The sequence below is a fragment of the Marmota flaviventris genome, chromosome 8 (genome assembly GCF_047511675.1).
Source record: "Marmota flaviventris isolate mMarFla1 chromosome 8, mMarFla1.hap1, whole genome shotgun sequence".
Taxonomy (NCBI): Eukaryota; Metazoa; Chordata; class Mammalia; order Rodentia; family Sciuridae; genus Marmota; species Marmota flaviventris.
In genome coordinates, this window is record NC_092505.1 from 45955747 (window position 1) to 45971591 (window position 15845).

The window sequence follows — 15845 nt, forward strand, 5'->3', positions numbered from 1 at the left end:
AGGAATATGATTGAGTTCTGCTTGTTAAGACTTCTTTTCTCAATATCAAGGAGAAATTGAAGACCCTAAAGAGGGCTGTTGCAATTCATAGTATATGTTCCAAAATAGCTTTTGTGAAAAACCCATTGTGAAAACCTAGTTGAATGCAAGAGCAAAAGTGCTGAGGTAGCAGTGTGAGCTCTGAGTCCAGGTCATTGTCATTTAATTGACCTCTGGGCCTCCATGGTCAAGGGGAACAGTCTCTCCTACCTCAGTACTGTTCAGACAGGCTGAACCATTTTGTTTTAAGAGGGAGTGATTTTTCTTTTAATACTGTTGTTTGCTAACTAAATGCATTATCTTAAGCTTTCCCATGTTGTGCTTCTGGGATATTTAGCCTCCTGTAAAAATAGCAGTGGGCAAGAAGCAGAAACTGCAGGCTTAATTCAGGTGTCAGTCAGGCTGCATCCCTAAGTCCAGGCTGTGGCATTGGATTGCACTACTTGTTTTCCAATTGGGTGCCCTCAAGCAGAGAGGGGACTGGGAGAAAGAGATCTAAGATTGCAGATCATAGATCTACCTTCCTTCATTACTACTGGAAAAATGATTTGGTGATAATGAATCACTTATCCTTTATCTCGATTAAGGAAAGTATGTTTGGTTTGTTCTTTAGGAGAGCAGTGATCCTCAACGGGGGTATGGGGAGTATACCATGAATGAATGCTGGATCATCTGTAGCAACCAAAAATAAAATAAAATAAAATACTGGCTGCTTTATTTTTTTTTTATCATATTACATTCATTTTCTGAACATACCTGTTAACATTTTTTTAGACGATGTGCCTGTAGAGAATTTAGATTCTCTATTGTGCTTATTAAGGGTGTATATATTTAAGGTCACAAGATTTGTTTATCAAGGAAGGATTTGGATCAAATGGTTGAGTAATATGTTGCCACAAATGCACTCTAGCTTTCTTTGATGTGCATGTGATTACTTTGAGCAGGACCTGACCTGGTAGGAGAAACAGAAATAGGTAAAAATCTTCTCTTCAGATTATGATGATCAAATCAAACTTTTTTTGTCCTATTGAATATTTTTTAACTTCTAATTAATTTTTTCTCAAACTTTTTTTTTATTTGTTGATAGACATTTTATTTATTTATTTATTTTTATGTCATACTGAGGATTGAAACCAGTGCCTCACACAAGCTAGACAAGCGCTCTACCACTGAGCCACAGCCACAGCCCTAACTTCTAATTGTTTTATATTAAGGAAGAATGAGCACAGGTAACCAAAATATATCTCAGTGAAAAGCAACTTATTCTTATCATTTCTATTAAAATTTCACTGTTTTGAAGATTAAAAATTGTCCAAGCCCATGGACTGCTAGTTTTCATTTGATGTGTAATGAGAAAAAGGTTAGGTTACTGATAACAGTGTCATTGTCCAGTGCCAGTTTAGGAGCTCCTACATAAGGTACTCAGATGTAGGGTTGGACATTTTGGTCTAGAAGATAATAGGTTGAATTTTTAAGAAGTAAATTAATCCCAAGATTAATCTTATTTCTAATCTTTTCAAACATACCTCAGAGGCACAAGAAAATAATAAAGTGTAATTTTTTAATGTGTCCATTCTCTGAACATTTTATAATTTGCACTTATGTTTTTTTAGTTGAGTTGTACTTTGTCATTATTCATTTAAAGTAGTATTGAGAAAACTACAGATTAGAAAAAGAACTGCTCTTTCTTTTCAAATAAATGTTTAAAATCAGTTATGTATATAATGTTAGGCTCTAAAAATGAGTTAAGAAAATACTTCTACACTGAGAAGTTTATAGTTCATTGGCAGAGTGAGCCAATTATACATACACATACAATTATAACATAGGGAAGATCCTAAGTGTCATGTGAGAAGTGTGAGCCATATAAAGTAAGCAAGCAAGAAAGTCCCAAAGTAGGAAGATCAAGAAAATCCACAAAAATATGTAAGATGCCACTGCACTTGGAAGGAGAGGTAGAAATTTCTGTTTCCTTGAAATGTAAGAGGGAAGGAGAGGTAAAGTAATAAACAATAGAGGCACAGGGGTGGAGTGATGGCTCGTGCACTTAGAAATGTCCAGTAGTTCCTATGCATTTTGAAAGCATAAGATGATTACGAAATACAGTCAGGAAAATATAAGATAAGAGCATCTCCATGAGGACCCTAACACTGAGAGAGTGTTTAATATAGTGACAATGACAAGCCACAGAAGGACTGCAGAGAGGAGGGGTGTGTTTGATCTCTTTTAGGGAGCTCTTGGGAAGATAAATAAGTTCACTCTAGAAATGCCTAGAAGTGTAAAAATGCATTTCTCCACCTGATACTTTGGCTGCCATTTTTGTAAGAACATCCATCACTTTTCTAGAACTTTTGGAAAAGTAGAAATGGATTGTTTCTAAGATCCCATACAACTCATGTGTTCTCTGCCTATAGCTCTCTTTAACTGTGGTCTCTGCCATAGATAAATTAGGAAACATTGGTCTTAGTTTGTCTTTATTTACACCAGCTGTTCCAGCATAACTCTTAATAACACCCCTTTTCACTGTCAAAAGTATCCCAGTTCAGACAAATTACTTGGTTACTTTAAAAATAAAGACCCCATTTTTGTTTCAGTCTTTTCCCCAATACACCACTCCAAAATGAAAAAGTAGTCTAACTTTGCCTGTCACTAGATGCAATGATTTTGATATACCAGCCATAAACCATTTAGATTATTTCTCCCACTGTAAGAAATCATTAGGAAAGTAGAAAAGAGCACCTTTTAGCCGTGAACCCTGGAGAATCCACCAATCAAAGGAGGATTTTAGATGCTAATAGATGACTCCAGTATAAAATAGGACTAGTAAGAGACACCACAAGTTCTAAAAAGAGGAACAGAGTTTAAGGTGTTCATGATGAAGGTACAATTTCACATGGTCGGAAGACCAGAATTCATCTGAGAATGGGGAAGACCAAGGTTATTCTGTGTAGCATGTAGAAAATGAATGAAGACAAAAAGAACTGTACCAGATCCCATGAAGGAGCATAGTATATTGATTTAAAAAGGGAATGTGTTGATTTTAATGCTGGTCTGCATTTAATATGTCAAAAAGGGAAGCTTCCATTGAAACAGCAAGACAAGATCGTAGGGGCTGTTATCTCACTAAGAGCCAGGACCTTCATGTTTTTAAAGTATGAACAGTGTTCAGAATTCAGGATTCTAAACTTGCACTGCACTTTGTTGGCATAGTACAGTGAGAGTAAAGAATAAGACCAAATGATTGCTTGGGTTGGGAGAAGTAGAGGATTTCCTGCTCAGTTCCTTAGACTTTGCCAGAGACTGATAAGGCATCTTACCTTTTTTGAATCTTGGTTTATGTTTTAAAGTTAATCAAAATTAGGAACAAAATTCAGACTGATTCTCTATGTTAATTAGGAATTAAATTGTATTCGTTAAATATTCATCTTAGATATAGGATTAAAAAAAACTTTTTCTCTGGTCACTGTTGTAAATGCAAGTAGTAATGCTAAAGCTGAAGTATGGCATTTGTTTGAAATGAGAATCCCAACTGGGAAGTAATACTGTGACAGAAATACTAATGACTTATTAAATAACAACAACAAAAAAAAATCCCACCCTATTAAATCATCATCAACAACAAAAACTTCAGTATCACAAATGAAAAATCTTTGTCATAAAATTTTCAAATTTCATTTTGAAACAATAAAACATATTTAGGACTTTATATTTGAAGGGAAATATCAGGAGAACACATATCTTTACCCGCATTAATATCCTCTCCTGCCACAGCCTCCTTCACCACTTCCATCTCACCCAGGAAGAAAACAGGCAACTTGAGAAGGCATTAATAGGCTAAGGCAGGAGAGATGAGGGGGGCCACAGCTAGGTGGCGGCAGTGATGTTGGGGCCACTGACTTGATTTAAAGCCAGGGAAGGGGTAGGAGGAAGAAGGTGATTAATAGGGAGACATCCAAGCTTGTACCTCATTTTTTTCTCTTCCTTACCAACCTGTTCCTCCACTTATACGAACAGATTCTGAAAGTATCCAGTTTTAGCATGTGATTGTCCTTCTTTCCGCTTCTTTCAGACATTATGGAAACCACGAGGTTTTACCAAATGCCACATTGCTCTTCAGCCTCATTTGAATAAGTAGTGAAACTGAATTGTCTACAAAGGCTTTTCAGAAGCAGTACTTTAGACGTCTCCACCTTTGATTCTCTTATTTAGGATGATAATGTAGCACATCTGCACTACACAAAACACATTCCTTTCTGGGGAAAAAGAAAAAAGAAAAAAAATTCTTTGAAATTTGTTTCTAAATTTATTCTGTTTGATAAAGCATAGCTTTATACACTATGATTTATAAATAAAAATTTTTTAAGTTTCTTTACCAAAGACAATGTGAAATTGGACTGCTATGGAGATTTGCGCTGAGATGGCTTCACCAGATAATGCTCACCTGTCCATTTAAAATTCAGCAACTATTGCTAAGATAAAGCACATGTTCTAGGTGAGGGAATAACTGGCAAGAATAAAGCATTTTTGGTATGTTAGTGAATGTGTGTACATAAATGGATAAATTAATATTTCATGCAAAACTTGTAGTCAGGATTGCATCTTGCCTGGGTTTCTTAAATGGGGAAAAAATTATTTTTAAAAGCTGAAAGAGGGAATTTTGAATCAAGCTATGGTGTGTTGCCAGAGGCAGAAATTTATAAAACTCTCTTGTCAGCCATTCTGGAAACACTACAAAAGAAATAGTTCTACTTTCTTATTGGTGCTGAAGCCACTAATAGGTGCAGTTTAGTATAATACCCCTATGAGAATTACCACCCTCAAAAGTGAGCTCGCTTTGGACAGAACTCTGCACAGGCATTTTCTTTTTCCTTTTAAGCTTGCGCAAAACACCCAAAGGGGCCATTTCCAATCCAGGCAGTGATCTTTTTCAAGTTTATTCTTTCTCAGATCACAGAGACAATGGGGAATGTGCCCTGTTTACTCAAATCAGTCTGGATTAGTGTCACCCTATTGATGGAATCAGAATTAAAAGGAAAACCATTACCCTCTCAGAGCAGGACATCAGATGTTTTGGGAATGGCTTGATTACTTTCAAATAGACTATATAAAACTTTGTTACCAGACTAAGGTGGAGGACTCCACAGGCACACAGAGAGAAATGGTCATACTGGGTGAGGTATGAGTTCTTACAAGCCTTAGTAATTCCTAGGGAATTACTTCAACAATGTCCAGTGCTAGAAAGGCAAATTCAGAATAGTGAGATTTCAGAAAAGACTCTTTTCTAAACCTTTTTTATTCCCTCAACATTGCCACATCCAAGTATGTATCTACAGGTCCTTTCCAGTCATTAAGGTTCTGCCTTAAAGATTTCTCAGATCCCTCCCTTCTGAATGAGGCCTCCACCCTGTACACATTCTACTTCTCTGTATACCAGATGCCCTCTCCCTAGACTAAGGCTGTTGTAGAGTAGAGGATATGTCTATTTATCTCTGTATCCTATAATGTTCCCTGGATGTCTTGGGGACAAACATGGACTGCTGTGGCTTGAAATGGTATCTTCAGAAAGAAATATATCATAAGATACATGATATACACTAAGGAGAGACTATAACTAACCTATGCAAAAGAAGTAACGTGCTCCCATACATTACATAAGCTTTGTTCACCTGCCTGTTTTGCAGACAACAGAATTATATGGTTTTCCAAAGGCCAAATGATTTCTGTGAAATGCGGATGCTAATTCATCATAAGGGCAGGGGGAATAGAAATACTTTGGATTAGACAAAGGGGAATTAGGGAAGGGAGGGGGATGAAAACAAGAAAGATAGGATAATAATGTCCAATTCATTTTACTATGTGCATATGTGATTATGTGATCAATGTAATTCTACATAATGTACAACCATAAGAAAGAGAAGTTATACTCCATATATGTATGATATGTCAAAATACATTCTACTCTCATGTATAACTAGAACAAATTTATATATATATATATATTGTTTTCATCAACACATTGCAAGTCTTTTTTTTTTCTTTTTGTTGATCCCAGTGTTATTTTCATTATACTTCCAGTGGGAAAATTTTACAGGGTAGTTTCCTAAGTATGAAAGAACTTGTACCCTAATAGGTAAAAAAAAAAATGTGAAATGTATGCTGCTTTCACATAATTGATTACCCATGAGGACAGAGAATGTGTTTGATTTAAAAAAAAAAAAAAAAAAAGCTGAACAGATTAGATTTTTATCATGCATTGCAATCACTTTTTAAAAGTGTTTACCTGAGTCAGTTTGTTCCCTGCATGTCTCCCGATCATCACCAGAGATGTGGGTGGTTTGATCTGGGTGAATAAGCTTGATGATTTGCAAACACTCTCCCCTTTTTATTTTCTATGGTGTTATTACTAATGGATGCCTGTGAAGTCTTGAAGTGAGTTTGCTCTTAAACATAGTGGCCCAGCCTTTTGTTTTTTCTTGAAGACACTAATGAGTTGTTATAATTATTAAACTGATTGATGGATTGTTGCTTTCATACTGGGGTAAATAGATTGAAATGAATACTTAAGTGCCCTTTCAGAGTAGGAAATACCTTCCACATAGCTACAAACTTCAGTTTTACTTTGCTGTTAAAAGAGCTTAAAGGAACACTCCAATGATATGTAAGTCTCCATGTCTAATTACGAAGCATATTAAATAATTGAGAACTGTGTCTCTAATATAATAAAAAAGTATCAATCAGCAAAGCATTTGAATAGCAAACACTAATCAGAACTCTTGAAGCTTCGACCCTCAATTGAATACACTTAGAATAGTGTATACCCAGTAATATACTCCTTGTTTCATGCTTCAGTATTCTTGCAAATAAAAGCTCCTGTTTTGGACTCTGAGGATGTATTTTAAAGTCTGGAAAATGATGTCATGAATTTATATAATTTCCGAGAAACAGTTTTGAGTTGGATAAACTATAATCTTAGTTCCTCAAAACATACATTTGTAAGCCATTAATTAAGTCATTATTCTAAGCTAAATTCTGGCTAACTGGGCAGAAATCATGGAAATTAGATAGGGAGGAACCAATTTTGTGGCTTATATACAAGAAACTAAGTGTCACTCTTAAGTGTGTTTCCAGGTGATTTCTTTCCAAAGCAACCTGCATTGGTCATAATGGCCAGCAGTAGGAAATGAAAAATGATATGACCACAAAGTTTTGGATTCTTATTGCTGACCTAGATGCATTAGAAACAAAATCTAGATCATCAGGTAGAAAACACTGCCTTGGCACCAAAGTGTGTATGTGTTCTTTTTAAGGAAGTGGAAGCTCATTAGTAAACTTCTCAGCTAGGTGTGAGCTACCAGGTGTTACTCACTGTATTGTGAGTGACAGGACTGGCTATTCTGCTACTAGTTCCCATAAAAGCTGAAGGTAAAAGCACCATTCCCACCTACCAAGACAAGGTAAAACACAAAGGAAATGTCTTGGAGAGATTATTTGATGATACTCTATAATGTTCACCTGGCAATAATATATGAAGAGATAAATTTCATTTGGACACTTTTTTTCAAGATAATAAAAAAAGCAACACTTAGTTGTTCTAGAACAAAAGGGATACTTTCTGAAAGTGATTTTATTTTGTAGTGTTTTTACATTTATTCTTTTTAAAATTATTTCCTGAGCATCTACTATGTCTCAGAAAGTCCAGGTACTAGGGATTTAGCACTAAATATGCCAAATATGGTCTTCTTAAATTGTGTATTAGAGAAGAACAACATCAGAAAATAATTTAGACAGATAGCCGATTTTAAGTATAATCATGTGATACACAGAGAATGTGCTAGGAAATGTGAAACACAGGAGCATAATCCACCTGGGCAGTAAAAGAAGGCTCCTGAGAGATGATGTTGAAGCCAAGAGTTGAAGGATGAATTGGGAAACAGTCAGGATCTGTGAAAGACTTGAGGATTGAAGGAGTTTACCTTCAGAAAACTGAAGGAAGGCCTATTTGTTGAAGGGGAGTTCCAAACAGCACCATTAAAAGACTGAATATGTCCATCTTGAGAGTCACATGACCAGAGTTGTTTGTTTCTGGTGGTGGGTTGGAGGAGCTGGGTCTCTAACTCTACAGATATATCCACTTTAACCCTGGTTAAAATTTTATACCCTGTGTTTAATGGGCAGGGAAAAAAATCTGTAGATAGAAAAGAAATGTGCTTTCCTTGAATGTAACTTTTAGATAAAAATTCTAGGCAGACGTTTGAGTGACTCCCGTTCACATGTAATCAGAAATGAGGCTGCTAAAGCGGGTAATTGAGCCGGATTTACTGGTTTCACATTCTGGCTCTTGTTACTACCTTGGGCAAATTACTTAATCTTGTGGCGCTTCAGTTTCCTCATCTGTAAAAATATATGTAAAACATGGGATGATAATGATACCTATCTCCTGAATATTAAATAAATAAATACAGTTGAAAATGCAGTGCATTTCAATATTATGAGGCACATAGTAAGGACTCAGTAAGAATAATGATAATTGTAGCAGTAGTAGCTAATAAAGCAAATATTCTTCTTATAGAAAAGCTTGAATGTAGGTGCTAAATATGTGCCAGCTTTTTTTTGTTTGTTTTTATCCTTCATGTTCATCATGATTTTATTAGAACTGATATATTTTCAACTTCATATCACATTCACATTGTGTTAACTCACAATTTCTGAAATAGATTAGACAGATACACTATCAAAATTATTATTATTAGTTTAGGGGCTATTTTAAACTCACTTTAAAAATGGGCAAAGCAGTTGGCTGGAGTTGTAGCTCAGTGGTAGAGTACTTGCCTAGCACATGTGACGTACTGGGTTTGATCCTCAACACCACATATACATAAATAAAATAATGGTATTATGTCCATCCATCCACAACTAAACATATTTTTTTTTAAAAAAAAATGAGCAAAGTATTATTGCTGAGCTTCTAAAGCCATGGGAGATTTTTCCATATAGATGGCTGAGCTTTCACTGAAGATTTTGTTATTGTGTGCTTTCTTCTGACATTTACCATGTGTGCAAAATAAAGCCAGTAAAACAATTGATGGATATGGATTAAAAAAACGCCCTCAAAACACAAAATAGAGAAATGCATTTTTGCTTCTGCTTCAAGAAATAACTTCTTGTTTGAGTAAACTGAAACACTAAACATTTTTCTCTAAAATCTGGATCAAGAATTATTGAATATTAAAATGATAGGCTTCTGCTTTCTGTTAAGACTGTACTAGATTGGCAAATAATAATGTGTGTCAGATTTGAGATTCCTCATGATTTTTATTTTGTTCATTTATTGTGGTTACTGAAAAGGAATACTTCTCAAATTTATTTTTCCTTAATTGAGCTCTAGACATTGTAATTTAGCTATACTTGCATCATGTTTTATCTTCAATACTTTTCCTACTTCCTGTCTTTTCAAATGCTATGTGTAATAATTGTGGACACATTTGTCCACCCAATTAGCCAACTTTGTCTGGCTTGCCAGTTAAGACTTTAGGGGATCTCTCTCCTAAATTAAGGAATCTTGACCCTTTAGGAATCTTGACAGTTTATATAAGAACATAACACATTCTCATAACCCCTCTGCCTACTCTCTTTCGAGATATATGTATACTTAAATGCTTTTTATTCTAACATTTTGTTCATTATTAGGTGTGAGTCTATTGACTTTCCAAGCATTCACTATTTAGGATCATTTTACAAGACAAAAGCAGTGAAATACTTCATTTTTAACAAAATCTGGTTTTGAGAAAAATGTGATGGTAGATGCATTTCTAAGGTGGAAAGTTGGTGCTTTTGCTTGACATAATACAAATATCTTCTTGACCTCAAAGGGAGTGCTTCATGTTAATTGTGTTTAATTCTAGCATAAAACAAACCATCTTTCTTTGAGATGGGGCAGGTGGTTGAAGACTTAAAAATGACAAATATTTCTCCCTTAGGCAATACTTGTTGAAAATCACTATCCTGCTAATATTAGGGGAGGAAAATGTAGTACTGTCTGCTTAAGTATTATCAAATTAACACTTTGTAAAGCCAGGGTCCCAAAGAAAACTGTTTTCCCAGGAGGGACTACAGAATGTTCACAAAAGCTCCTCCATGATGCCTGAGGTGAAAGGTTATACCAGCATTCTAAAACAGGAGTTTTAGTTTTGTTCAGGGAATTATTTATAAAGATAAAAAAATCAGTTATGTTATGAACCTGTTTTCAAAGTGGTCTTATGGCTCTTTTTAAAAGTAGCCTCACAGAGATGAGCAAACAGCGTGTTAGAACTGATATATTATTTACATTGCATCATCAGATTCAGTCTCCTCAATTTTACATTGGTTTTACCTTTTAGGAAACTAAGGTCCAAAGTGTTCAACTATAGTGCCCTGGGGGACTCAGCCCATTAGTGGCAGTGTTGGGTCTTGGACCCCATGTCATTCCAAGTCTAAGTTCAGAGTTCTCTTGCATTATCAGGATCCACAGAGAAATGTAGGATTACTGAAACCGGTTCCATTCCCTAGCCTCATCTAACAGTCACTCCAGGATTATAAATACAGTTTCTTCCTAATGAAATTAGTAGTACAAGGAATTGTTTCCTGAATCAAGGATCTGTATGAATTGAGATAAATGATGATTATAAATCCCAATAGTAAACTCTCCTATAACTTTTCTGGTTCCTATTCCCATTTCAGTTAACCTTTTACCATTTGCTGTTGGCTTTGTTGCCATAAACTAGTTAGTGCAGATAGTAATATCTGGCCAAAAGGACTTATAATCTCTCTCTAATATTGATAAATTGGTGGAGAGATTTTCAGGAATACAAATTATACATAAGTCCCTGTTTCTACTGTATTCTTCAAATGATTTGATTGGAATCCCTTTTTGGTGTTCAATCCTTTTATAAGTAATTAAGCCACAACTTTAAGAATAAATCTAGTTATTTAATATTGAGCACTGTTTATAACAATATATACCAACACATTATTGTTGCACTTATGAGAAGAAATATCAGGCTTATAATATATTCGAATTTGAAATCATTACAAAGACATAATGCAGGAAAAAAAAATAAAATGAGCTGGATACAGTGTAGCACACCCGTAATCCCAGTGATTCCAGAGCCTGAGGCAGGAAGATTGCAAGTTTGAGAACAGCCTGGGCAACTTAAGGAAGACCCTGTCTCAAAGTAAAAAGTAAAGGACTGGGATGTAGCTCACCAGTAAAAGTGCCCCTGGGTTCAATTTCCATACTACAATAATAATGGTGATGATGATAATGATGACAACAATAAATAAAATAAAATTAGAGGAACTGTATTTATAGGACATTTTAAAAGATCAAACAGAGAAAATCATGTCCTCTCTATTGCTATTTTAATTTCCAGCATCTGAACTGAAATTTAGTGAACAGATCAGTCTGTAAAATATTGAGAATGTAAAAGAACTTATGAACAAAAAATTAAAACAACCAAAAATAATGAATAAAACACTCTTCATTATATTAGGGAACTGATGCTTATATTTGTTCTTTTTCATGGTGAAAATAAACAGCTTTAATATTCAGACCTGGGTGCACCCATGTTTCAGAACACTCTGAGAGTACTCTGTGATGCCTGGGATATGCTAAGTCCCTGCAACCAAAGTATGCTTCTGCCTTCCTATTAAAGTTGCCTAGTCTGTGATGAACTTGAATATATTCCAGTTCTAAACACTTCTGATAGTAGACTTGTTGCCTGGACCTAAACTATTTCACAGTTCTTTCATAGGAAATAAGTTACCTTTTAAAATTAGAGAAAATAATTTTCTTTTTTTTTCCACTTTATTGGGATTACAGAAACTATTAGACAAATTGTATTCATTTTCTTCTCCCATACTTTGTGGAAGAAGATTGCCTCCTCTTTTGGATATGATGGGATAGATATCTAATATTGCCATGCATTCATATTTGTATGCCTGTAAAGTGTGTTTAGGTTATTCTGAGATCAAAGTACCTTATAGTTAGAGAGGGAGAATTTACTTACTTTTTACTTCAAATGTTCTAATAAACTTTGTTTAGATAAGAAACACATGGGACATATGGGGCCAAACAGTGTTCTTCCAAGGGCAGTTTTTATGGCCCATGTGAAAATGTTATGTTCTAATCCCTGATACTCTTACTTGTCTTTGTCAATAAGCATTGCCTTAATATCCCATAAATGCATTTTTCCCTCTGTGTTTATAAAATTAATGGCAATTAAGAAGGGGCCCAGGCATTGCTGCCTTCCCCCTACCAACTTCACTGTGGTGGAAAATGAGAAGTAGATATTATTCACTGACCTGGGTGAGGGCTAGCTTCATATGCATGCAAACCATGGAGTTAGTCAAACAGGGACTGTCCCCTGAAGAGTGATGTGCTTTGCTTAAAGCCCTACTATCACTGTTTCAACATTCTTAATAATTGATGAACAAGAGATCCTGCATGCTCATTTAGCATTGTACACTTCAGGTTATTTTCTTGGTCCTATCACGTGTTCTTCTTTACTATGTTGCTGGGCCCTTGGCCTACAATCATACTCTGTCAACACATGCAATCTCTCGTTTAATCAAAGAAATAAGCAAATAAAAACCTTTTTACAAAACTAGATATTTAAATGATTAACTTCCAAAGAACTGTTTCCTATGGTGGGCTTTTGACTTACTGATTTTTAGAACATTGAGAAAAGTATCCAAGTAGATTTCCAGTCGCACAGTTCTTACTTGGATGTTTTTGTTAATTTTGAACTAATTAGTGCTGGTTTTATGTTTAAAAAAAAGAATTGAGTATAATGCTCAGGTTCTGTCTTTAAAGTGTTAATTTGGAAACATTTCAATTGAAATGTGTTTTCTCACTTTTATTTTGGATAATATGCTATTTTTTTTTTTTTTTTTTTTTGCAATATTGAGAAATGTAGCTTTATCATATGAATTGAAGCATTAGCATTAGGAAAAAGTTCCATTGTTTTTTAAGAATAATATGTTACTTGGAATTATAAAGAATTTTAAAACATGGCATTTAAAAGTAGACCCATCAACCCCCGCTCTCACTGAGCTTTGGATACAGTTTCTGCCTCTTTGGTGCCACCCAGTATGTTCAGTTTTGTTGTGGTTGCAGGGGTCTTCTTTGTGACTCTTTGGTAAATGGAATTTCCCTTTCTCTTAAGTCTTTGGAGAATGGGTTAGTGTTTACTCACTGTCTTTTAAAGCTGGGCCCCAAACTTTTCCCTTTATACATATTGGGGAAAAACATTCCAAGGGCCCCTGCTTCTTTGTTCTCATCCAAGCCCACAATTAGCTGTAGTTCCTTCCTGTAGCAAGGAGGCGGAGGAAGGGGTGGTCCAACAGTCATTTACTGCCTGCGAGAAAGTGCTCAGCCAGTTCCTTTGTCCTTTTTGTCAGGGACGGCTGCCTCCCTAATTGTACTGCTGTAGGGAAGCACGTGCCTTTGGGTGCATTATCTGATTCCTACAGGAGGTTAGGGAGTGCTTTGTATACTGACCCTTAACTTGAACAGAAATAATATCTTTTCAACCCCCTTTCCAGGCGGTTGCCTCAGGCTTGGATACCTAAGAGCTTTAGTTCAGCCAGGGGCGTGGACACATCTGTACCAGACTGGGCCTCAGGTTTTATTTTCCTTCTGTAGTTGCTTTACCTATAGTTCTGCCACACCTGTCAGGAGGGGAAGCCCAAGATGGAGGATAGGAGAGGGGCAGGAGCTATAGAAGTCAGAGGGGAGAGAAGGCGAGACCAACAGCTGCTCTTGTCAGCAAGGGGATAAGTGTAAAGAGATTAATAGTTATTTGCAGAGCAAATGGGGAGGTGGCATTCAGCAGTGGAATGCGAATGCATGAATGTCATGGAATGGGCGTGCGACTATTAACATTTAGACAGATGCTCTCTGGACTGAATGGAATGGCTGAGTTCCTTTCTCCTCCTCATGTAAAAAGAATTAAAGTTAAATAGAATAATTTTATTATACTTAGAGTTTAAAATTTAAAAAGAATTGCAAGCCCCTCTTTCTTAGTGAGTTTGTTCTTCATGGTTTTCCTCAGCTTGAAGAGGTATTCCAATGGAAGAGCCAGCTTTCTTGCTTCTTTAACAAATGCGTAATGATAGGGCTGCCTTCTTCTTGCTTTTGATCTCTCCCTATTTCAATAACCTGAAGAAAATATGAGATTCCCATGTGTCAAAGGGCTTTACAAAGGGAAAACTGTTGCTTCTTCTGGAAATGTGCTCAATTAAACTAGGCTTAGGACCCTGACTCAGCTGATCAGGCCCTGGATGTGATGGCCTGGTGTGACAGAGCCCTGGACTCAAAGCAGGTTTAGTCTCTAAATTTCTACTCTACTGATTAGCTGATGCTTCTTACCTCCCCTCTCTGGTAGTCATATAATAAGTTTTTCTGTAGGTGAAATGGGAAGAAATTAATCTGTTCTTTTCACAAACATCTTACTGAGTCCTTGACACTAATGCTCAGGCCCATTCACATAGAAGACATGAAAGAAGCTGGCAGATGGAGTGACATGAGCTGATGCACTTCTGAACCATATTGAGCAGAGGATTTTATTCATGATTAAATTGTGATTCCCTTGTACATGTTCTACTCTAGTAAAATACAAAGAGCTGCAAAGAAAAAAAAATATTTTTTATTTTAAAATTTAGACCAGGTTTAGATGATACAGTAGAACTTTACTTTAAAACATATAGTTGAAGTTGGGCACAGTGGTGCAGGCCTTTAGTCCCAGCTACTGCAGAAGCTGAGGCAGGAGGAGCACCTTAGCCCGGTAGTTCCACACCAGTCTGGGTAACGTGGCTGGAAACTCATCTCTAAATAAATTAACTAATTAAAAATATTTACATAAGATTTTCGTTTACCTGCTAGCTACCCATTCCCCCCCCAGTCTTTGTGACACTAGTTTGTGGGATGGGATTGAGGGAACATTATTGGTGCTCTGGGATAGAATTTGGAAGTATAAGAGCAAGAAAAAACTTGAAGATTATTTCATTTTGTCACATATGGATACACACACACTCGCATATATATATCTCACTTGCCCAGTTTGATGGTCTTCCTCACCCACTGGGGTTTCTCCCAATTCCAAATTGAGATGTTTCCTGTTCTTTTTACCACCTTCCCCGTGTGTGTGTGTGTACATACATGAATGTCATGGAATGGGCGTGCAGCTATTAACATTTAGACAGATGCTCTCTGGATTGAATGGAATAGCTGAGTTTGCTTCTGCTCCTCATGTAAAATAATTAAAGTTGAATAGAATAATTTTATATAATACAATATATTATTATATTAACCATATAATAATACATGCATATATATAGTTTTACATATATATAAAACAATATGATGCTTAAATCCCTTAAATGTATCAAGTGGTCTTTCTCATTCTGAATACTATATGCCCCCTCCCTAGGGGAAGTCACAGCTGTGGTATAGTGCTTCTTTGTTTTGAAGTATCCCTAAGCATCTTCTGAGCACAGTGCACTTTTTTTGCCTAGTCTGTGAATAAGCATGTATTCTACTTGCAACACTCTTGAGGATACCCAAAGGCATCATAAGAAACCTGTGAACTGTGAAGATCATTACAAACATAGGCCTCCAACTCCTCTTGACATTTCTGTGTATCACAGATTGCCTGTTTTACTTTTCAAGTGAAATCTTTGGGGCCTGAAGGGGACTTCTTTAGAAATACGCACCACATGACGCCTGTTTTGGAGTATACTGATCTTGGCTTAGATGGCTGATGTTAGGG

General features: G+C 36.0%; 1 protein-coding gene across 6 annotated transcripts in view; it reads left to right on the forward strand.

Annotated features, from left to right (window-relative positions):
* Tp63 (tumor protein p63) overlaps window positions 1-15845 on the forward strand; it is a 214620-nt gene that overhangs the window by 125670 nt on the left and 73105 nt on the right. For 2 of the 6 annotated variants that reach the window (XM_027951459.1, XM_027951471.1), the window contains exons 1-2: window positions 12190-12196; window positions 14535-14559. The exons of the other annotated variants lie outside the window; for them this stretch is intronic. In XM_027951459.1, the coding sequence (XP_027807260.1) occupies window positions 12190-12196; window positions 14535-14559 (32 nt within the window). Of the gene's footprint in view, window positions 1-12189; window positions 12197-14534; window positions 14560-15845 lie in introns of those variants that run through there. 6 annotated transcript variants of the gene reach the window in all.